The 22,118-nt window shown below is 46.7% G+C and overlaps 3 protein-coding genes across 3 annotated transcripts; 2 read left to right on the top strand and 1 right to left on the bottom strand.

The window, feature by feature from the left end:
* Positions 1-1,315: 1,315 nt before the first annotated feature.
* LOC126007155 (tripartite motif-containing protein 75-like) lies at positions 1,316-2,785 on the top strand. Its single transcript, XM_049772635.1, has one exon. It carries the CDS (start codon positions 1,316-1,318, stop codon positions 2,783-2,785), a length of 1,470 nt encoding a protein of 489 aa, XP_049628592.1.
* Positions 2,786-10,941: 8,156 nt separating this feature from the next.
* LOC126007156 (tripartite motif-containing protein 75-like) lies at positions 10,942-12,333 on the bottom strand. The gene has a single exon (XM_049772636.1). The coding sequence runs from the start codon at positions 12,331-12,333 to the stop codon at positions 10,942-10,944; it is 1,392 nt and encodes a 463-aa protein (XP_049628593.1).
* Positions 12,334-20,259: 7,926 nt separating this feature from the next.
* LOC126006096 (carnosine N-methyltransferase-like) lies at positions 20,260-21,544 on the top strand. The gene is given in 2 exon segments (XM_049771430.1): positions 20,260-20,533; positions 20,536-21,544. Coding segments are annotated over 2 exon segments (1,242 nt in total). The 3' UTR covers positions 21,504-21,544.
* The last annotated feature ends 574 nt before the right edge of the window (positions 21,545-22,118 follow it).

Raw genomic sequence — 22,118 nt, forward strand, 5'->3', positions numbered from 1 at the left:
ACAATCACCAGTCAGTTTAGGGTGAGTAACATAGTAATCCTCCAAAATATTTACATACACAACTGTTTGGTTGGACCATTCTGAGTCAAGATGGAAAACAGAAAGATAAGCAGAGATTTCTGCCCCACTTCGAGAGAGGAGATGAAGTGGGAGACAAGTCAGGTGGGCAAGTCCCCACCCTGCAGTGATGGGACCAGAGAGGCTTGGACTCTGATGAGATTAGCTTCTGACCAATAGGGTGGGAGAAAAGGACCCACCCATCTTGCTATAAAGGTCTAGTCTAGTGCAGGAGCTGGGCAAGCCCTTGCTGCTTCTGAATGCTCCACTCCTGTGGGCTCTGAGGAAAGAAGGAGCAAAGAGCACCCTGGCTTTGGAGACAGTCCAGCCTAGGATTGAGCACATCACTGGATCTAGGTGAGCTGGGATAAAAATCGCAGGGTGGAGGTAACAGGGAGTGAGCAAAGTGGGATGCTTCAGAGAGAACAAGGAAGAACACCCAGGGCACCTTTGCAGGAGAGTTTGTGGTGAACAGAGCTAGAGATATTGTGGGTTCTCAGGAGCAAGTATAGGGGAAGGCATTAATATGTGTTTATATAATTGTAGATCAAGGGTTGACAGGAATGTTTTTATGTGCATGTTTCATGCATTTTCCATTTTACCTGTTCAACAATGCAGATTTTGTGCTCATAATCAAAATTCTAAGTATTCCAGGAATGTTATTATTCTCACCTACAGTCTGCCCCTCAAATGGAAAGACCATCTAATAAATGGGTTGTCAGAGACATTTCTGCTAGTGGCAAGCATGTACATATTATGTACCCTGGATGAAAGAATTTGCTAACATGTAAAAACCATTTTTATATGAATGATTTCAAAACATCAGGCTTCTTTATTGTTTAATTTTTATTTCTCCCCCTGCCAGAGGAGGGCTCCAACCCACACCACATACACTTAAAATGTAAAACACCAGACTCCCACTTATCCAAGTTCTTTCAATTGGAAAATATATGTATTAGAATTTAGGACAGAAACATGGGCCACTATTATATGTAAGAGTTTCTACATAGATCCTTTGTTTAAAATCTGTCATTTTCTTGGGAACTCATGGATATATCAGTTTTCCACTATCTAAATTTTGTACTTCTATTCCAACATTGCTTTAGGTTTCCATCTCTCCAAGAAGTGGTGCTTCCTACCAACAAAGAGGACAAACTGCAGCTTCCCCTTCAGGCCCTTCAGAAGCTGAGAAGGGCCCAGAACAGTAGAGGTCAGAGCTGCAGTTTCCCTTCTTCTTCCTCCGCTCCAAGTTCCAGGCATGCCCCTGCCTTTACCCTCGCCCCTGGAAACAGGCGCAGCCATGGCACTGGTGGCCTCCCTGGCTGAGTTGCATGCAGAGACACGCTGCCCCGTTTGCCGGGATTTCCTACAGGAGCCCATAACCCTGGAATGTGGCCACAATTGCTGTGCCTCGTGTCTGCAGCAGCGCTGGGAGCACCTTCAGGACGTCCTGCCCTGCCCAGTGTGCCTGCATCCCTGCACACACGGTCACCCCCAGAGGAACACGCAGCTGGGAAACATGATTGACCTGGTCCAGCAGCTTCGCAGCAAGAGGTTGAAGGTCGCAGAGCTGGTGGAAGAGGAGGAAGAAGAGGAGGGAGAAGAAGAGGAGGGCAGAGGCCTCTGTGAGAGGCACCAGCAGGCCCTGAGCCTGTTCTGCGAGGACGACCTGGAGCTGCTGTGTGCCCAGTGCGGTGAATCCCCTGAACACCAGGCCCATGACCTGATGCTCATTGAAGATGCTGCTGCTCATCACAGGCAGAGGCTCAAGAGCTGCCTGGGGCGGCTGGGGAAGCAGCTGGAGGAGGCAGAAACGATCTTCCTAAGGCAGGTGTGGGAGGGACAAGGATGGAGAGAGGAGGTGGAAGAAAGGAAGCGTGATTTAGTCTGCGAGTCTGAGCACTTGAAGTATTTCCTGAAAATTGAGGAAGATGTTCTTGAGAACGAGCTATCGAGACAAATGACAGGATTTTCCAAGAAGATCATTGATAGACAAACCCAGCTGTCAGACATTGGCTCCACTCTCAAGTCGCTGCTGAAAGACATCCTTGGTCTGAGGCTGGAGACGGACCTGGCGCTGCTGAGGGGCGCTGGGCACATGCACAGGCAGTGGCGCCAATGGGGCGGCCTGGAGCTCCCTGCAACCTTTTCCTACCAATTTATGGAGCCGGCTCTCCTGTTGCCTCCACATTTTGCTGGCCTGCACAACCTCAAGGACCATTTTCTGGTGCATTGTACCCTGGATCCTGACACTGCCCACCCCAGTCTCACCGTCTCCCAGGACCGGAAAACAGTCAGTTTTCATCGCCTCGACAGAGCAGGTGGACCCACGTCTGGCTCTCGCCCCAAGGCCTTCACCTCCCTGGAAGCCATCTTGGGCATGCAGGGCTTTGAAGGGGGCCGGCACTTCTGGCAGGTAGAAATCCAAGGCTCGGGTATGTGGTCCTTAGGGGTGTGCAAGGAGTCGTTCCCCCGAAATGCTGTGGGAACTCCGACCCCGGGTGATGGCTGCTGGCAACTCCAGCAGTTCACTGGGGTCATCTTGGACTCGCAGCAGGCACAAACCCGGGTGGGTGTGTTTCTGGACTATGACTTGGAAAAAGTTGCCTTTTACAATTTGGTTAACTGCTCCCACTTCTGCACACTCAATGGCAGCTTTTCGGGAAAGCTCCTGCCCTACTTCGGCCTTTGCTCCTCGTCCATAGCGTTTTCCTTGACTCTTGTCTGAGCTGATGACAAGTCCCTCGTCCACATTCTCTGTCTTCTATGTCTCCTGTGTAACCCAGTTGGGGTAATAAAGTCGGTACTTTCTGCAGTCTGGGTGCTGCTGTGTTTATCCTTATCACCCCACCCTACTCTCTGCCATTACCTTGTTCCCACTCAAGTTTTGAGCAGAGTCGCTGTACCATTGCTATGATTGGGGAGCGTCTCACCATTAATTTCATCAAAACTGATAGCAACATATCAGATCTTAAAATTGTATACAATTTAGAAAAGTGTATGCTTATTAAAAATACCCATATCCATACGTACATTTAGATTCAACATTATTTTCTTGTGGCTGGAGTGATAGCACAGCGGTAAGACATTTGCCTGGCATCCTGCTGACCCTGGACGAACCTGGTTTGATCCCAATCAAAAATTTGACAAAAGATTAAATAAATAAAGACTGCGGGACTGGAGCAATGATAGGATACTTTTCTTGAATGCAGTCAACCCAGGTTCGAACTCTATCAGCACATGTTGTTCTCCCAAGGCGAACCAATTGTGTGCTCAGGAATTACTTCTGGTATGTTCTTGGAACTATGTGGGATGCCAGGAATTAATCCCCACTCTGCGTTGTGAAATGAAAATGCCCTCCCCACTGTGCTACCACTTTGCCCTAAATTATAGTTGTAATATTTCAAATACTTTTTAATTTTTGAAGCTTTTGTTCCAATTTACTAGTTTCCTTTATTGTTTTTAAATAGATATAAGTTCAGATGGTGAGTTCAAGATGGTCAACTTAGTGACTGGAGGGACCGAAGAGATAGCACAGCAATAGGGCATTTGCCTGGCACACAGTAGACCCAGGACAAATGGTGGTTCAAATCCTGGCATCCCATATGGTCCCTGCAGCCTGCCAGGAGCGATTTTTGAGTGCAAAGCCAGAAGTAACCCCTGAGCACTGCCGGGTATTGACCTCAAAACCAAAAATAAATAAATAAATAAATAAAAAGTTGCTGGAGTGGGGCCGGGTAGGTGGCGCTGGAAGTAAGGTGTCTGCCTTGCAAACGCTAGCCAAGGATCAGGACCGCGGTTCGATCCCCCGGCGTCCCATATGGTCCGCCCAAGCCAGGGGCGATTTCTGAGCACATAGCCAGGAGTAACCCCTGAGCGTCAAACGGGTGTGGCCCAAAAACCAAAAACCAAAACAAAACAAAAAAAAAAAAAAAAAAAAGTTGCTGGAGTGACAACACAGAGTAGAGCATTTGCTTGCACATGGCCACCCCTAGATGGCCCAGGTTCAATCCCCAGTCTCCCATATAATCCAAGAGCCTGCCAGGAATGATTTCTGAGTGCAGAGCCAAGAGTAACCCTTAGTATCACAAGGTGTGACCCAAAAACCAAAAGCCCCTCCCCCCCAAAAAAAAGTCAAGTGAGGAATCTTATCTTTTCAGATTCCTTTGATTACTGAAAAATCTACATTTAAAAAAAGATGAGGGGCCGGGCGGTGGCGCAAGAGGTAAAGTGCCTGCCTTGCCTGCGCTAGCCTTGGACGGACCACAGTTTGATGCCCCGGAGTCCCATATGGTCCCCTAAGCCAGGAGCAACTTCTGAGTGCATAGCCAGGAGTAACCCCTGAGCGTTACTGGGTGTGGCCCAAAAACCAAAAAAAAAAAAAAAAAAAAAAAAAAGATGAGGAGATGGGCCTGATCAATAGCACAGCAGAGAGTGAATTTGCCATGAATGTAGCCAACCTAGTTTCAATCCCCAGCATCCAATATGGTTCCTGGAGCCTGCCTGGAGTGATTCTTAAATGCAGAGATAGGAGTATCGCCTGATCACTCGTGGTGACTGTATTTTGTAAAAATACAAAAACAAAAAAGATATTAACAGAAATGTTTCTGAAACCCTTGACAAATAGGGCAGAGAAAGTAAGACTCAGAACTGCAGAGAAAGTTGACCACCCCATGATACTAAAGATTTTTTTTTTTACCTTTTGGGTCACACCAGTGACACTCAGGGTTTACTCCTGGCTATGCACTAAGAAATTGCTTCGGGCTTGGGGGACCATAGGGGATATTGGGGGATCGAACTGTGGTTCATCCTAGGTTAGCACATGCAAGGTAAACACCCTACTGCTTGCACCACCACTCCATCCCCACCCTTTTTTCCCTTTTGAGCCCCACCCAGCATTGCTCAGGGCTTACTCCTGTTTCTGTACTCAGGATTCATTCTGGGAACCACATGGGACACCAGGTATCAAATTGTGGTCATTTAAGGCAAGCATATTTTTGGTTCATTTTTGGAGGGGGTTTATGGGCCACATCCAGAAGCTCTTGGGGTTACTCCTAGCTCTGTGATCAGAAGTTACTCCTGGTAGACTCAGGGGACCATATAATATGGCAGGGATAGAACAAGATTGGTCCTGGATTGGCCAACTGCAGGGCAAATGCCCTAGTTGCTACGCTATTGCACTGGCCCCAAGGCAAGACTATTACCCACTGTTCTATCTTATCTACTCATGAAATACTAAAGACCCTTGAGCATCTTACCTATTTTCCCATGCAACCCAGGTCTCTGTTTTCCTAATCCTCGAAGTACCCCTCGAGCCCTCTTCATCTTGGTGTTTGGATACCTCCTTGCATTTTGGGACCAAGGCACAGCCCTGATCTATTCAGATTTGATACAGTTGTTGGGGGTGCTGGGGTCTCTGCTCTCCTATTTCATCAGCCCTGGTGGAGAAGAGCCTCCAGACAATGACTATCTTAAATCCTTGGTAGACCCTTCCCTTTGCTTATTAAATTTGACATATGGGTGCCTACAGCACTCTACAGCTCAACCCCATGGTCACTCCTAGGTCTGCTCCACTTTGTGCACTGTCACTGCTGGGTTCTTGCAGTTTGGAGCATTTTTGGTTGCACTCACAGGCTGGCTCAAGCTTGGTGCCATGACCTGTCAAACACTCCAACCCTCACTGCATAGGACACTTCACATGTCTGTTTCTCACGGACACTCTGTGACTGCCAGGGGTTTGCAAAGGTGAATGCCCAGCAGATGTGCCAGCCAGCTTGGTGCTGAACTGGTACTTGGAGCTCCCAGTCATGACCCGAAAGCAGTTTATCTGACACACTACAGGGACCAAGCACTAGGGAGGAGCGAGTGGATCACTCATAACCATGAATATCAGACATTCCTCCAAGTCCACAAGTACACAGAGACACAGCCGCTATTGTTATTTGAGATCATGAACCTCCAATTATCCCCATCCTGACATGTCACTGAACACCAACCCTTAGCCAAATCCATTTCCAATCAATAGGAAGACCCCAAGTTGCCTGGAACTCAAATGATGTCCTCCTCCCTCTCCAGGCCTCACAGGTAATTTTTGGCACATTTCTCCCATCTCCAAGACAAACCCTGACACTCTTGGAGGTGCCCATCTCTACTTGTCCCGCTCCTACTTGTCCCTCCAGGAGGAGGGAAAGAATTATAGCTCCCTAGAAGTTGGAGCCATAGATGGGGTTTGTTCTACAAAACAAGAAAAGGATGATCTCCAGAAAGCCCTGCGTTCCACAGCAGAAGCATTTGGGTTTGTTTGTTTCTTTGGGCACGACACCCAATGATGCTCAGGGATAACTCCTGTCTCTGCACTCAATAATAACTGGTGGCCCTTGGGAGACCCTATAGGGTGTCATAGATTGAATTTGGCCTGGTTGCATGGAAGGAAAATACCCTTCCCATCTCTCTGTTCCTAGGAATCCTAATGCAAGCCCCGAAAGGAAATGGAATATGCAAAAAATCACCAACAAAGTCAACTTGATCAAGGTTGGCAGGATTTAGTAGGGCCTGAGCCAATACCAGAGGGTCCCAGAAAAGGGCTTAGGGGATGCAGTGCAGGAGACTGGAAGTCTTGTCAGGAACAACCTATCCTGGGGAATGTTGGTATTTGCCTTTTAGCCAGGACACAGAGGTAAGGAACCACCCTTGGAGTATAAAGCCAAGGTGCAGGTCTCTCTGGGATTTTCCCAGAGAGCTGGAGTCATTGGCTTCCTGAGTAGTCAAGGCCTGTCTTCTGGAGGGAGGACACAGACCCACACAGGTGAGCTGGGATCTGGCTCCCATGCTGGGTCCATTTTTAAAAGAGCTTCTAGCTGATGGAGTGGATGACAGGATGGTTTAAGGGAGGCTGTGAGGAGAAGGGGAGGGGTAATAAGGTGGTGGCTGGGAGACCCACCTGTAAGGTTCTTGTGGACTGGACACAAGGGAGGCATTGAGGAATGAGACAGGATCCAACCTATGCCCTGGTTCAGGTCAGACGCATTGCTCATGATGAAGTCACCTTTGTTTCTCAGAATGAGTTCTGCACTTGGTTTCTATATTTGTCTGTTTGGTTGGGTTTTGGGGCCACAATATTTGGTGCTGAGGGACAATGCCTGGCTTGTGTTCAGGGTCCAAGTGTGGTGTCCACAGTCAAAACCTGCCCCCTGTCTTATCCATCTGTTTTGTTATTTTTTTTAACTTTATTGATTGATTGATTGACTGGTTTTTGGGCCATACTCAGTGGTGCTCAGGGGCTCTCCCTGGCCCTGCACTCAGAAATTGCCCCTGGAAGGCTGGAGGCCCATATGGGATGTCAGGAATTGAACTGGGTCTCTCCCAGGTTGGCCACATGCAAGGCAAATATCCTACCTCTGTGCTATCTCTCCAGTCCCCTTATCTCTCTGTCTTATTTCTTTTCACATATGTGTAGGTAATGATTTGCTAAAGTGTTGATATGTATGTATAAGGATGAACTTGTCCAGGGACCAATGACATGACTCAAGGTGATTCTCAAAATTTCCAACTTTAGTGAGCATAGTGTTAAGAATAGTCTTGAGCAAAGCTGCAACAGTGGTGCTCAGGGCTTACTTTTAGCTCAGCACTTAAGGATCATTCTTGCCCTCTATCTGGTGCTTGGGGGACCATCCACTTGCAAGACAAATGCCTTCCCTGCTGCGCTTTTGGTCCAGGCCTTTTATGGGGTTGTGTGTTTGGGTCATGCTCAACAGCACTCAGGGGTTACTCCTGGCTCAGCACCCTGAAATAACTCCTGGGGGAGCCTACGAGATGCCTGTGTGCAAGCAAATGTACTATCTGTGCTATCTCTTCAACCATACTTTTTGGAGTGGGGTTCCTTTTTTTTAGTTCAACCTCTGAGGTACTAAAGGGTTACTCCTGGCTTTGCACTGAGAAATTGCAACTGGCAGGCTCAGGGGATCATATGTGATGCCTTGAATAGAACTGGGTTTGTCCCTGGTAGACTTCATGCAAGGCAAACTCCCTACAGCTATGCTACTATCTCTCAGGCCCCCTATTTCATTTTTTGTAAGCAAGGTAAGTTTTTTTGGGTGCTTATACCTGACAGCTCAGGCAGAGGATCTGGCTCTATGCTCAGAAATCACTGGGTGTGGCCCAAAAATCAAAAAAGAGAAAATTGATTCTTCTGAGGATCAATGAGAAGGTGGAAGAGCTAGCCATATGGAATCATGGCGGACACTATGACAACTCTGAGAGCATTCCAGAATGTTCTGTCCCTTCCAACCCCAAGATTGGGGTGGCAGGAGATGGGGGGGCAATTTTAATGGACCTTCTCCACACCCTGTGTTGCTCTGAACATCAGAGAGACTTGAGGAAGTGACTACCAATGAGGTGGGTTGTACCTCATGTGTGTTTGGCTTAAAGAGCCAAAGATGCTCAAAAGTCTAAGAGTAAGTGCCCTCTAAGGACAGGTTTGGATACAGCTTCAGATCTGTCTAAATTAATGCCTACACATTGCCTATAAAACGTACAGGGAAAATCTCCTTGGTTTTGCTTGCTTTGTGATTGTTCTTCTAGTTCCTTGAGCTATAAGATTAAATTGTTTATTTCTAATTATTGCTTATTCAAAAATGTCTTATCAGCATCTGCTCAAATTCAGTCATTTTGGATATCATAAAAAGCCATTACATTTCATCTTAAGTTATCAGGTTTCTAGGCTAGTTTTCAGCAATTCCCTGCTGAGATAATTTTATGTGTCAATCCATGAACATAGTATTGTTTTGAAGATTTATAAAGATGGAAAGTGTATTCTAGCACTTACAGATCTAAAATTTTTTTGCCTTAGTTTACTGAGAAGTATTTGGTTTTGCCAGTATAGATCAATTGATCCTTCGACAGGGTCTAAAATTTTAACATAAGGACAGTTGTGCAGACTGGCTGACCACAGTATATCCTGTTCTCAGAATATTTTGCTGTTTGGCCATGAGGGAACAGGACCTCAGTAGGAATCATCACTCGTGGAAAACAGGCTGCAGAATTGGTACAATGTGCGGCAACACCAGTATAAAACACAGGCGAGGCACATGCCACTTGGCTCTGTGCTAAGGCTGTTCGCTACTGTTCCCACCAAAGGAATCTGCTTCCTTCAAGCAGCCTTCTTGCAATATCCTCCATACATTTGTTTCTTAGTTGTCTTAATGCTAACTTGGGGCAAATTCTTTTACTCCACCTCATCTCAAACCAGCCAGACTCTTACACATGGCATTCCATCATTTTCAAATAGTCACTACTTCCTCAATGTAAAGAGGCATAAACTATCATTGGAACAACCAGTGACACAATGCTCTTTGGGTAAATATTCAAATTGAATGCAAAGTGAAATAGATCCTCAGGATTCCCAAGGAAATGAGGAGTCCCAAATATAACATTTCTTTTTGAAAACAGGGTGAAGTGTGGGTCTCATCGTAGCTGGAAAACGCATCCTTTCTATAATTATAGAAGAGAATATTGTAGAGATATTGCAAGAATCATCTATTTCTGTTAAGTTCATACACACCTTCACATCTCTGCTCTTACATTTATTTGATGTGTGTGAAGTGTGGGTGGCAGAGGGAAAGGGGAGGTCACAAGAGGGACTGTGTGGTCACCATTTTTAATCCCCTTTATCATTCATGTTTTATTTATTTATGTATTTAGTTTTGGGGCCACACCCAGTGACACTCAGGAGTTACTACTGGCAATGCACTCAGAAAATGCTCCTGTCTTGGGAGACCATATGGGACACCTGGGGATCGAACCACAGTCCATCCCAGGCTAGTTTGAGCAAAGCAGACGCCTTACCACTTGTGCTACCACTCCAGCCCATCATTCATGTTTTATTGCAAATCAGAATAGGTGGGGAAAAGAAACAAACTTGGGTACAGTACCAGGACAAGAGAATAAACAAAACAACAAAAAGTGAAAGATGTTCTAAGTCACTTGCTTCTTCTAGGCGCTAACTGTAAAATGAATAATGTCTTTTAGAAACTAGAAATGAGTTTCAGTGGAATCTGAACACACATAGACACAATTCCCATTTCGAGTTGTAACTCCACCCTGGATTTAATGTCCCTACCTGAGACCCTCCCATTCCAGAGAGTGGTCTTGAAAGGTTATATAAGGCCTTTGACCCAGGGGATTAGCACTCTGCTTTTTGGTCTTTGACCAGTATGGAGGTCAAAGGGAAGATGGCTGAAAGGAGTTAAGATGCAGGGCTAGCTAAGAATAGCAAATGCTTAAAAGGTTATGATATAGGCCACACAATGTGGTGGATAGGGCATGAATAAAGTTGATGTTTCCTGATGCCTGTCTCTGGATGAGTCTGATTCCGCCATTCACCTAAACCTGGACCCGCCAGCTGGATGGGGATTTCGGAGCCACGTGGCCTGGGATGGCAGGGAAAAATCCCTCCATCCTTCTCCACCCAGCAACCATCATTAATTATTTAATTCAACACCGAGTCAGGACAGTTGAATCCACAAACACACCAAGAGGGATTGGTGGGTAAGGTTCTATTGGTAGGTAGGGAAGCCCATCTAAAAGCAGGAGGCATGTGATGGCTCTAGGGTGGAGTCCTGGGGTACAAGTTCCCAGGCAAAGACTGGAGGGTGACAGTGTCCGCTAACCCCTTAGGTCAGGGTACAGTGAACTTCGCTGATAACTTGGCCAGAGATGGGGCACTGTATAAAGGCAAAGAGTAGCAGAGAGTTTGGGGGAGGAAGGGGAGAATCACCAGCACCCAGACTGCAGAGAGGACTTTGACTTTATTATCAGAACTTGAGTACACAAGAAGCCAACAAGACAGAGAATATAGAAAAGGGATTTGCCATCAGTAGACAAAAGTCATGGCAATGGTAAGGAGGAGGGCTCAATACATAAATAGAACAGGAGCTTTCCTGTAAAGCTGCCATAGAGTGTGCACAAGTGGCATTGATAATCCATATTGTAAAAAGAAACTTCTCCCAACTCATAGTCCAGGAAGAGGCCGACATGGTTTTGTTCTGACCGTTCATCCAGGTGAATGCCCGGGAGCAGTTTGAACTGCCAGCAGCCATTGGCCGGGGACGGAGGGACCTGAGAATTTCGGGGAAACGATTCCTTGCACACCCCTATGGACCAGATCACTGAGCCTTGGAATGCTATCTCCCAGAAGTGCCGACCCCGTTCTATGGGCTCAGCCCCAAGGACGGCTTGATGAAATGTGAAGGCCTTGGGGTGCGGGGCAGCCGTGGATTCTCCAACGCTTTTATCAAAAACATACACCTTTGACTGGTCCTCGGAGACGATGAGGTTGGGGTGAGTGGTTTCAGGGTCCAGGATCAGGTCCCTCTGAAACTTGCTCTTGAGGTTGTGCAGGCCAGCGTAGTGTGGAGGGAACGTGCGGATCTGCTCCATGGGCTCATGGGTCAAGGATTCTGGGAGCTCCACGCGGCCACACTTTTTCCACTGCCAATGCACAAACCTGATGCCCTGCAGGAGGCCCAGGTCAGTTTGTAGTTGCAGCCACCTGATGTCAATCAGCAGTGTCTTCAGGGTGGAGGCCTGCTCAGACAATTTTCGCTGGCCCTTGAGGACATTCCGGGACACTTCCTCTAATTCCCTTAGGACCTTGTTCTCGATGATTTTCTGCTCATCTTCCAGGAAACACTTGAATTCTTTAGATTCCAAAGCAAAGTCATTCATCTCCTCCGCCAACATCTCTCTCAACTCTTCGCTTTCGGATACCTGCCTTTCCAAGGCCCTTTCTGCTTCCTGAAGCTGCTTCCTCAGATGCTCCAGGCAGCTCTTGAGCCTCTGCCTGTGATGTGCAGCGGCTTCTTCGATGGGTGTCAGGACATGGGCCTGGTGGTTAGGGGAGGCAGCACACTGGCCACACAGCAGCTCCAGGTCGTCCTCGCAGAAAAGTTTCAAAACTTGCTGGTGCCTTTCACAGTGGCCTCTGCCTTCTTCCTCTTCCTGCTCCTCCTCACTATTCTTCACCCTCATGCACAGAATCTCCTGGACCAGGTCAGCCATGTGCCCCAGCTGCCTGTTCTTCTGGGGGTGCCCATCTGTGCAGGGGTGCAGGCACATGGGGCATGGCAGGATGTCCTGCAAGTGCTCCCAGCGTTGCTGCAGGCATGAGCCACAGTAGTTGTGGCCACATTCCAGGGTCACAGGCTCCTGCAGGAAAGCCTGGCACAAGGGGCAGCGAGCCTCTGTGCGCAGCTCAGCCAGGAAGGCCGCCAGGGCCATGGCCGCGCCTGGTGACAGGGGCAGGGGCAGGCCTGGGACTGTTCAGCAGCAGTTGGAACTGCAACTCTATCCTCTGTTGCTCTGGGCTCTTCCTAGCTTTCTGGAGACCTGGAGGGAAAGTTGTTGTTCGTGTTCTGCTGGGGAGGAGGCGCCAATCCAGGAGAGATGGAAACCTAAAGCAATGTTGGGATAGAAATGCAATATTCAGATTGTGGAAAACCGATAAACCCACGAGGTTCTCAATAAAATGATAGATCTTAAGCAGAGGATCAAGGTATAAACTCTTATTTATAATACTTGCACATATTATGTCCTAAATTCTAAAACAAACATTTTCCAATTGAAGTAAATTAATACGTGGGACAGGAGTCTTATGTTTTGAAATGATTCATATAAAAAAGTTTCTTCAGGATAGCAAACTCTGTAGTCCCAAGATACATAAAATTATGCCTAAATGTAAACTCCTTTCACCTGTACAACTTTCTTCACAAAATTTAGCAGAGGGAAAATTCAGATCACCCAATAATTATGTACATCCTTGTCCCTAGTAGAATAGTCACTGCATTTGCTGTATGTTCCTTCTATTTTGGGGCAAGGTATGGGCAAGAATAAATAACATCCCTGGAACACCTTAGAATTGTGATCATGAGCACAAAGTCCACATCGTTGACAAGTTAAAATGGGAAATAGCAGGAAGCATCCACATAAAATAAAAGCAATCATGACAACACTTAATCTGCAATTAGAAAAACACATATTTATGCATACCTAAGCCTGGGAGTCGTTTTGACACATATAAATGGCACCAAATTTTGCAAAATGATGAGCACTAGTCTTGGGCTGAACCCAAGCCAGCTGCACCAGTGTTACACGCACCCTCAACCCCATCACACCGCCATCCCACCCCCACAGCCTCAGTCCTGCCTTCCCAGTAGTGTTCCTAGAACCCATCTTATCACCAGCTTTGTCCACCACAAACTCTCTTGCAAAGGCACCCAGGATGCTCTTCCTGTTCTCTCTGAAGCATTCCCACCTTTGCTCATTCTTTGTTACCTCCACCCTGAGTCTTTGTCCCAGCTCACCTAGATCCAGTGATGTGCTCAATTCTCGGCTGGACTGTCTCCAAAGCCAGGGTGTTCTTTGCTCCTTCTTCCCTCAGAGCCCACAGGAATGGAACACTCAGAAGCAGTATGGGCTTGCTTGCCCAGCTCCTCTGCTGGATTCGGCCTTAATAGCGCAGTGGGTGTGTCCTTTTCTCCCACCCTATTGGTCAAAAGCTAATCTCATCAGGATCCAAGCCATGATTGGCTCCCCGTATGTGTCCACTCATCCTCTCTGGTCCCATCACTGCAGGGTGGGGACTTTCCCACTTGTTTTTTCTCGCACTTCATCTCCTCTCTCGAAGTGAAGCAGGGATCTCGTTGCTTGTCTTTCTGTTTTTCATCTTGACTCAGATTCGTTCAACCAAGTGGTTTTAATAGCTTCTCACCTTTAATCAGGTGCTTTCAGAATACTCAAACTTTGGGCCTGGTGTAACCCAGTGACACTTAGGTGTTCCTCCTGGCTATGTGCTCAGAAATCACTCCTGGCTTGGGGGACCATAGAAGACACCGGTGGATAGAAACGCAGTTCGCCCTAGGTTAGCACATGCAAGGAAAATACCCTATTGCTTCCCCACTACTCTGGCTCCCCGCATGCACTTTTGAGTCCTAGGGTTTAACTCCTGGCACGACAAACAATGACATAAACTCCACTAAACCCATTTCTTTAACCTTTGCCAGTTCCAAGGGGGGAAATAATTATTTGCTTATTCATCAATAAAAACCATACACAAAAAATTGATTCAGGCCTTTTTTTTTTCTTTGCTTTGTGATTGGGCTACACAAGCGGTGCTTGGGGATGACTCCTGGTTCCGCCTTCAGGAAGTACTCTTGGCTGCCTCCGGGGATCATATGGGATGCTGTTCAAACTCAGGTTGGGGGCCGGCGAGGTGGCACTAGAGGTAAGGTGTGTGCCTTGCAAGCGCTAGCCAATGAAGGACCGTGGTTCGATCCCCTGGCTTCTCATATGGTCCCCCCAAGCCAGGGGCAATTTCTGAGTGCTTAGCCAGGAATAACCCCTGAGCATCAAATGGGTGTGGCCCCCCTCCAAAAAAAAAAAAAAGCAATATCAAACTCAGGTTGGCTGTGTGCATGGAAGTGCCATTTCTCTAGCTGTGCTATTTCTCTAGCCCAAGATCAGGCTTTGGTATTAATATTGTCCCCCTCGATTAAAGACCATATTAAGCCATAAATCAACAACAAGTACTCAACCGGTGGCACCTCATTTACATGTTTACTAGTGAGTCCGCTTATAGCCTCCCTTATTGGGAAGAAATTACCAGTGCAAATGATACTATTCACAATCGGCTGTCATGTGACTCATTAATAAAATCATATTATTGGGACCAGAGCAATAGCATGATTGGGAGGAGTGGTGGTGCCTTGCACTTGGCTGACTGCAGTTCAATCCCTGGCATCCCATATGGTCTGCTGAGTCAGCCTGGAGTGGTTGCTGAGTACAAAGATAGGATTAACCCTTGAACACTACCAGCTGTGGCCCAAACATCAAAACCTAAAATTCATAACATCAACATTTTGAAAAATAGTAGACACTTTTATCAGGCTAATGCTGTTTTTGGTTTTTTTTTTTTTTTTTTGGTTTTTGGGCCACACCCGGCGGTGCTCAGGGGTTACTCCTGGCTGTCTGCTCAGAAATAGCTCCTGGCAGGCATGGGGGACAGAGAGAGAGAGAGAGAGAGAGAGAGAGAGAGAGAGAGAGAGAGAGAGAGAGAGAGACAGAGACAGAGACAGAGACAGAGAGACAGAGAGAGAGAGAGAGAGAGAGACAGAGAGAGAGAGACAGAGAGAGAGACAGAGAGACAGAGACAGAGAGAGACAGAGGCAGAGGCAGAGAGACAGAGACAGAGAGACAGAGACAGAGAGAGACAGAGGCAAGGCAGAGAGACAGAGACAGAGAGACAGAGAGACTGAGACAGAGAGAGAGACAGAGAAAAAGAGAGAATGATATAGATGGAGAGAGGCAGAGACAGAGAGAGACAAAGAGTCTGATGCTCCCTGGGGTGCTTGTGCTCAGTCTTAGAAAGTCAGTGCCAGCCTCTCCACCCGGGTTTGCAGAACAGGAAGAGTCAGGTTCAAGCCCTGGATCCGGTTATTGCTCACCCCAGTTTCTTAGGCTAACAGGACAGGAAAATAACCATGTGTGACCAGAGAAGCTCAGGACCGATCTCAGGTCTTCCACCCACGACACACACTACTGTTTGGGTGCTAGAGACTCATGGACAGAGGACACTGTGGCAGGTGGAAAGCAGAGGCCTGGAGAGTGGGCTCTCGGCATGAGCTTTAGACCCATGGCCATACATGCTCTGACAAAGCCATCCGGATGTGAATGCAATGGCTGTTGGAAATTTCAAGAACCCCCAAAGCCCTGGGTAGCCTGGGCTTAGAGCTTGCAGCCACAGCAGCTCTTCCTGGGCTGGAAGTTGGGAGCAGTGAGTTTCTTTCTACAGTCTGAAGGACAGAGCCTGTCTAGGCACACTCACAGTGCAGCTCACAGAACTTGCCCCGATTTCTCAGTCTTCATCCTTTCTCTTTGCTTATGCTGGACCCGAGTCTTGTTGCCAATGAATGGCCACCCTCTTGTAAACATTTTCTAGGTTGTCTTTTGTAATGGGAAGTTCTGAAAAGAAAACAATTGCTCTGAGTGGGGAAAAGAGACAAAGGTACCTATACCCCTTGGTGTAAATATTGCAAACCACAGTGCCAAGAAAGCGGAGAAAGAGAGAAGGAGGAGAGAGAAGAAAAATATCTGCCCCAGAGGCAGGCAGGGGAAAGGGCATGAGGGAAACTGGGGGCATTGGTGGCAGGAATGTGCCCTGGTAAAGGGTGTTGGACATTATAGGATTGAAAATCAAACATGAACAACTCTATAACTAAAAATACCTAACTGAAATATGAACAACGTGTAACCACAGTGTTTAAATAAAGCAATTAGTTATGTTGGGCCAGATCCAGTGATGCTCATGGGTTACTCCTGGCTATATGCTCAGAAATTGCTCCTGGCTCGGAGGACCATATAGAATACCGGGGAATTGAACAGTGATCCGTCCTAGGCTAGGGCCAGCTAGGTAGATGCCTTACCACTCCATGCCACCACTCCAGCCTCTAAATAAAGTAATTTATATTAAAAAAATAAAAGTGTTGAGTTCAAGTTCAGTTATGAAGTCTGAATGTGGTTTTTCTCCCTCTAGTTCAGTTTCAACCGACCATATGAGAAAAGCTCCTCTTCCAGCGAATGAGACCCTGTCTGGGAATTTCTCTCCTGCGGTTCCTAACACTAGGACCCCCAGTAGTCTCCTCTCTTCACCTCTCCTCTGGACATATGCCTGCCCCTCTCTGCTTATGAAGGCTCAGTAAGGGTGAACTGTGCCCCCAGTTCACTGTAGCTGTGTTTGTGGACAAGTTCAACCAGCTTCCAGCATTAGTCATAATTAGTTCCTTTTCTTTTCCCTGACCTGCCATGTTCAATTCTATTTTTACAAAGAGAAACTACCTAGAAGGAAGAACAGAGAGGAACCCCACCAGAACAGGACCCCCAAGTCCATCTTTTAGAAGTGACCCTCCATAAACAAAGCCCAATCAGCACCTCTTCCTCTAGCCAGTATTACTAGGAGTGAGACTGGGGGGAGTGGTGGGCAAAAGCAGAAAGAAAAGAAATAAAGGATTTACTTGGTTTTAGAGGAGAGAGTGGATTATGTCCCCACAAATGCCATAAATTCTGGGGTCATTTTTTTCACATATGGGAGAAATCTCAGGATTCAACCTATCCAGAGGTCAGTGGGTCAAGTCTTACCATGGGAAAAGTACCTTCGAAATATGGCCTCTGCCATGCCAGCTGAGTTTGAACACAGTGTGAGTGAGTGACAGAGAGAGAGAGAAAGATGAATCACTGATAAAGCCACAAAGACACAAAGAGATGAAGTGGCAAGGCCACTGATGCTCATTAAACCACATTTAAATCTGAGGCACTAGTGCCAGCCTGGAGACCTGGAGGGAAAGTTGTTGTTTGTCCTCTGCTGGGGAGGAGGCACCAATCCAGGGAGAGATGGAAATCTAAAGCAATGTGGGACAGGAGTCTTATGTTTTGAAATGATTCATATAAAAAAACAGTTTCTTCAGGATAGCAAATCTGTAGTCCCACGATACATAAAATTATGCCTAAATGTAAACTCCTTTCACCTGTACAACTTTCTTCACAAAATTTAGCAGAGGGAAAATTCAGATCACCCAATAATTATGTACATCCTTGTCACTAGCAGAATCGGCACTGCATTACTGTATGGTCTTTCTATTTTGGGGCAAGGTATGGGCAAGAATAAATAACATCCCTGGAACACCTAGGATTGTGATCATGAGCACAAAGTCCACATCGTTGACAAATTAAAATGGGAAACTGCATGAAACATCCACATAAAATATAAACAATCTTAACGTCCCTTAATCTTCAATTAAATAAACACATATTTATGCATACCTAAGCCTGGGAGTCATTTTGACACATATAAATGGCGCCACAGTTTGCAAAATGATGAGCACTAATCTTGGGCTGAACCCTGTCATCCACAGGGCCCTGCATGCAAGCAGCCAGCTGCACCAGTGTTACATGCACCCTCAACCTCATCACATCGCCATCCCACTCCCACAGCCTCAGTCCTGCCTTCCCAGTAGTGTTCCTAGAACCCATCTTATCACCAGCTTTGTCCACCACAAACTCTTGCAAAGGCACCCAGGATGCTCTTGCTGTTCTCTCTGAAGCATTCCCACCTTTGCTCATTCTTTGTTACCTCCACCCTGAGTCTTTGTCCCAGCTCACCTAGATCGAGTGATGTGCTCAATCCTAGTCTGCACTGTCTCCAAAGCCAGGGTGTTCTTTGCTCCTTCTTCCCTCAGAGCCCACAGGAATGGAACACTCAGAAGCAGCCTGGGCTTGCTTGCCCAGCTCCTCTGTTGGATTGGCCTTAATAGCGCAGTGGGTGTGTCCTTTTCTCCCACCCTATTGGTCAAAAGCTAATCTCATCAGGATCCAAGCCATGATTGGCTCCCGCTTATGTGTTCACTCATCCTCTCTGGTCCCATCACTGCAGGGTGGGGACTTTCCCACTTGTTTTTTTCTCGCACTTCATCTCCTCTCTCGAAGTGAAGCAGGGATCTCGTTGCTTGTCTTTCTGTTTTTCATCTTGACTCAGATTCGTTCAACCAAGTGGTTTTAATAGCTTCTCACCTTTAATCAGGTGCTTCCAGAATACTCAAACTTTGGGCCTGGTGTAACCCGGTGACACTTAGGTGTTCCTCCTGGCTATGTGCTCAGAAATCACTCTTGGCTTGGGGGACCATAGAAGACACCGGTGGATAGAAACGCAGTTCGCCCTAGGTTAGCACATGCAAGGAAAATACCCTATTGCTTCCCCACTACTCTGGCTCCCCGCATGCACTTTTGAGTCCTAGGGTTTAACTCCTGGCACGACAAACAATGACATAAACTCCACTAAACCCATTTCTTTAACTTTTGCCAGTTCCAAGGGGGGAAATAATTATTTGCTTATTCATCAATAAAAACCATACACAAAAAATTGATTCAGGCCTTTTTTTTTTCTTTGCTTTGTGATTGGGCTACACAAGCGGTGCTTGGGGATGACTCCTGGTTCTGCCTTCAGGAAGTACTCTTGGCTGCCTCCGGGGATCATATGGGATGCTGTTCAAACTCAGGTTGGGGGCCGGCGAGGTGGCACTAGAGGTAAGGTGTGTGCCTTGCAAGCGCTAGCCAATGAAGGACCGTGGTTCGATCCCCTGGCTTCTCATATGGTCCCCCCAAGCCAGGGGCAATTTTAGCCAGGAATAACCCCTGAGCATCAAATGGGTGTGGCCCCCCTCCAAAAAAAAAAAAAAGCAATATCAAACTCAGGTTGGCTGTGTGCATGGAAGTGCCATTTCTCTAGCTGTGCTATTTCTCTAGCCCAAGATCAGGCTTTGGTATTAATATTGTCCCCCTCGATTAAAGACCACATTAAGCCATAAATCAACAACAAGTACTCAACCGGTGGCACCTCATTTACATGTTTACTAGTGAGTCCGCTTATAGCCTCCCTTATTGGGAAGAAATTACCAGTGCAAATGATGCTATTCACAATCGGCTGTCATGTGACTCATTAATAAAATCATATTATTGGGACCAGAGCAATAGCATGATTGGGAGGAGTGGTGGTGCCTTGCACTTGGCTGACTGGAGTTCAATCCCTGGCATCCCATATGGTCTGCTGAGTCAGCCTGGAGTGATTGCTGAGTACAAAGATAGGATTATCTCCTGAACACTATCAGGTATGGCCCAAAACATCAAAACCTAAAATTCATAACATCAACATTTTGAAAAATAATAGACACTTGTATCAGGCTAACGCTGTTTTTTTGTTTTGTTTTGGTTTGGTTTGGTTTGGTTTTTGGGCCACACCCGGCGGTGCTCAGGGGTTACTCCTGGCCGTCTGCTCAGAAATAGCTCCTGGCAGGCACGGGGGACCATATGGGACACCGGGATTCGAACCAACCACCTTTGGTCCTGGATCGGCTGCTTGCAAGGCAAACGCCGCTGTGCTATCTCTCCGGGCTCCTAACGCTGTTTTTTAAATTGTGTCAATTAAGATTACAACAACAGGCTGACGGAGGCCCGAGGGCGGCGGCGGCGGAAGCGGAGCGCGGCGTGAGCCGGGGGCAAGTCCGCGGCGGGCGCCGTCTAGGGCCCGGCCAGCCAGCCGCCGCCACCACGCTGTCCCTCGCGGCCCGACGCAAGCGAGCCAGGCCGAGGTCCGTGGAGGCGATGCAGCGCCGGCGGCGTCCTCCTCCGCCCGCGTCTCCGCTGCCCGAGGGCGGCGGCGGCGGCGGCGGCGGCGGCGGCGGCGGCGGGGCGGCCCGCGCCGAGGTGGAAGTGCCGTTCTCGGCGGGGCACCTGGGCTCGGCAGCGGCCGTGTCGGCGCCCGCCGCTCCGCGCCAGCCCGAGGACGAGGAGGAGAGGCTGGAGCGCGAGCACTTCTGGAAGATCATGAACGCCTTCCACTACTATGGCACCAGTATGCATGAGCGAGTGAACCGGACCAAAGACAATTTCGATCACTTCCAGCTAATCAACAGAAACTACTTCCTCAGTTTCTTCTTCACTTGGACAAGATACGAAAAAGCATTGATCATAATCAAGAAATACTACTGACCATTGTGAATGATTGCATACATATGTTTGAAAATAAAGAATATGGACAAGATGGAAATGGAAAGATTATGCCAGCCTCTACATTTGACATGGATAAATTAAAATCCACATTGAACCAGTTTGTGAGAGACTGGAGTGAAACTGGGAAAGCAGAAAGGGATGCCTGCTACCAGCCAATCATTAAAGAAATATTAAAAAATTTTCCAAAAGAGAGATGGGATCCTTCTAAAGTAAATATTCTGGTACCTGGTGCTGGACTAGGAAGACTGGCCTGGGAAATAACTATGCTAGGATATGCCTGTCAAGGAAATGAATGGAGCTTTTTTATGCTCTTTTCTTCCAACTTCGTACTCAACAGATGTTCTGAAATTAATAAATATAAGCTTTATCCTTGGATTCATCAGTTTAGCAATAACCGGAGGTCGGCTGACCAGATTCGACCCATCTTTTTCCCTGATGTTGATCCCCACAGTCTTCCTTCTGGTTCTAACTTTTCTATGACCGCAGGAGATTTTCAGGAGATATATTCAGAATGCAATGCCTGGGACTGTATTGCTACCTGTTTCTTCATAGACACAGCTCACAATGTTATTGATTATATTGACACAATATGGAAAATACTGAAGCCAGGTGGAATTTGGATAAATTTAGGTCCTCTTCTTTATCACTTTGAAAATTTGCCAAATGAACTTTCCATTGAATTGAGCTATGAGGATATTAAAAATGTTGTTCTACAGTATGGATTCCAGGTAAAGGTAGAAAAAGAATCTGTTTTGTCAACATATACTGTGAATGATCTCTCCATGATGAAATACTACTATGAATGTGTCTTATTTGTGGTCCGTAAACCACAATAATGGTCTCCAGTGATATCATGAGGGGGAAAAAGTTTAATAAAAGCAAATGCAGAAATAACTCGTCATCTATCACAGTGACAAGACACAACCTCAACTCAATGGTGCCTTCTTATTCCTAACAAAGTTTAGAAATAGCGTCTATTTTCTTAATGTCTATTGTTTTTTTCTTCAGAAATATACTATGCCATGCACATTTGTACTAAACAAGTAAAAGGGAGGAAATTAAATGTCTTCAAGTATACTTTTTTCCTGAAGCCCAGAATTGTCTTTCACTTGGAAAAACTTTACCTCCAGTGTCTTCATGAAACTACCAGTTGCAAGTTTGCCATAGTTGTTGACTAACAGTATTGAACGCCATTAGCAGTCTCATTTTTGTTCCGTATGCATTGCACTTGTTAATTTTACAAGAGTGTAAATATCTTCTGTCACATTCAACATCTGGGATTGGGACTTTAGTTTTTTTTATGGACCTAAGTAATCTATACATTCTCTTCTTTTTCATGTTACTTTACTTTTTTTCCCCCAGCTCAGCTGAATTTAGAGAAGCATCATACATTTTGTTTCTCAGAAATGCTAAATTTAATAGGATCATAGGCCAGTAAGTCTTTGGGCTGT

The sequence above is a fragment of the Suncus etruscus genome, chromosome 4 (assembly GCF_024139225.1).
Source record: "Suncus etruscus isolate mSunEtr1 chromosome 4, mSunEtr1.pri.cur, whole genome shotgun sequence".
NCBI lineage: Eukaryota > Metazoa > Chordata > Mammalia > Eulipotyphla > Soricidae > Suncus > Suncus etruscus.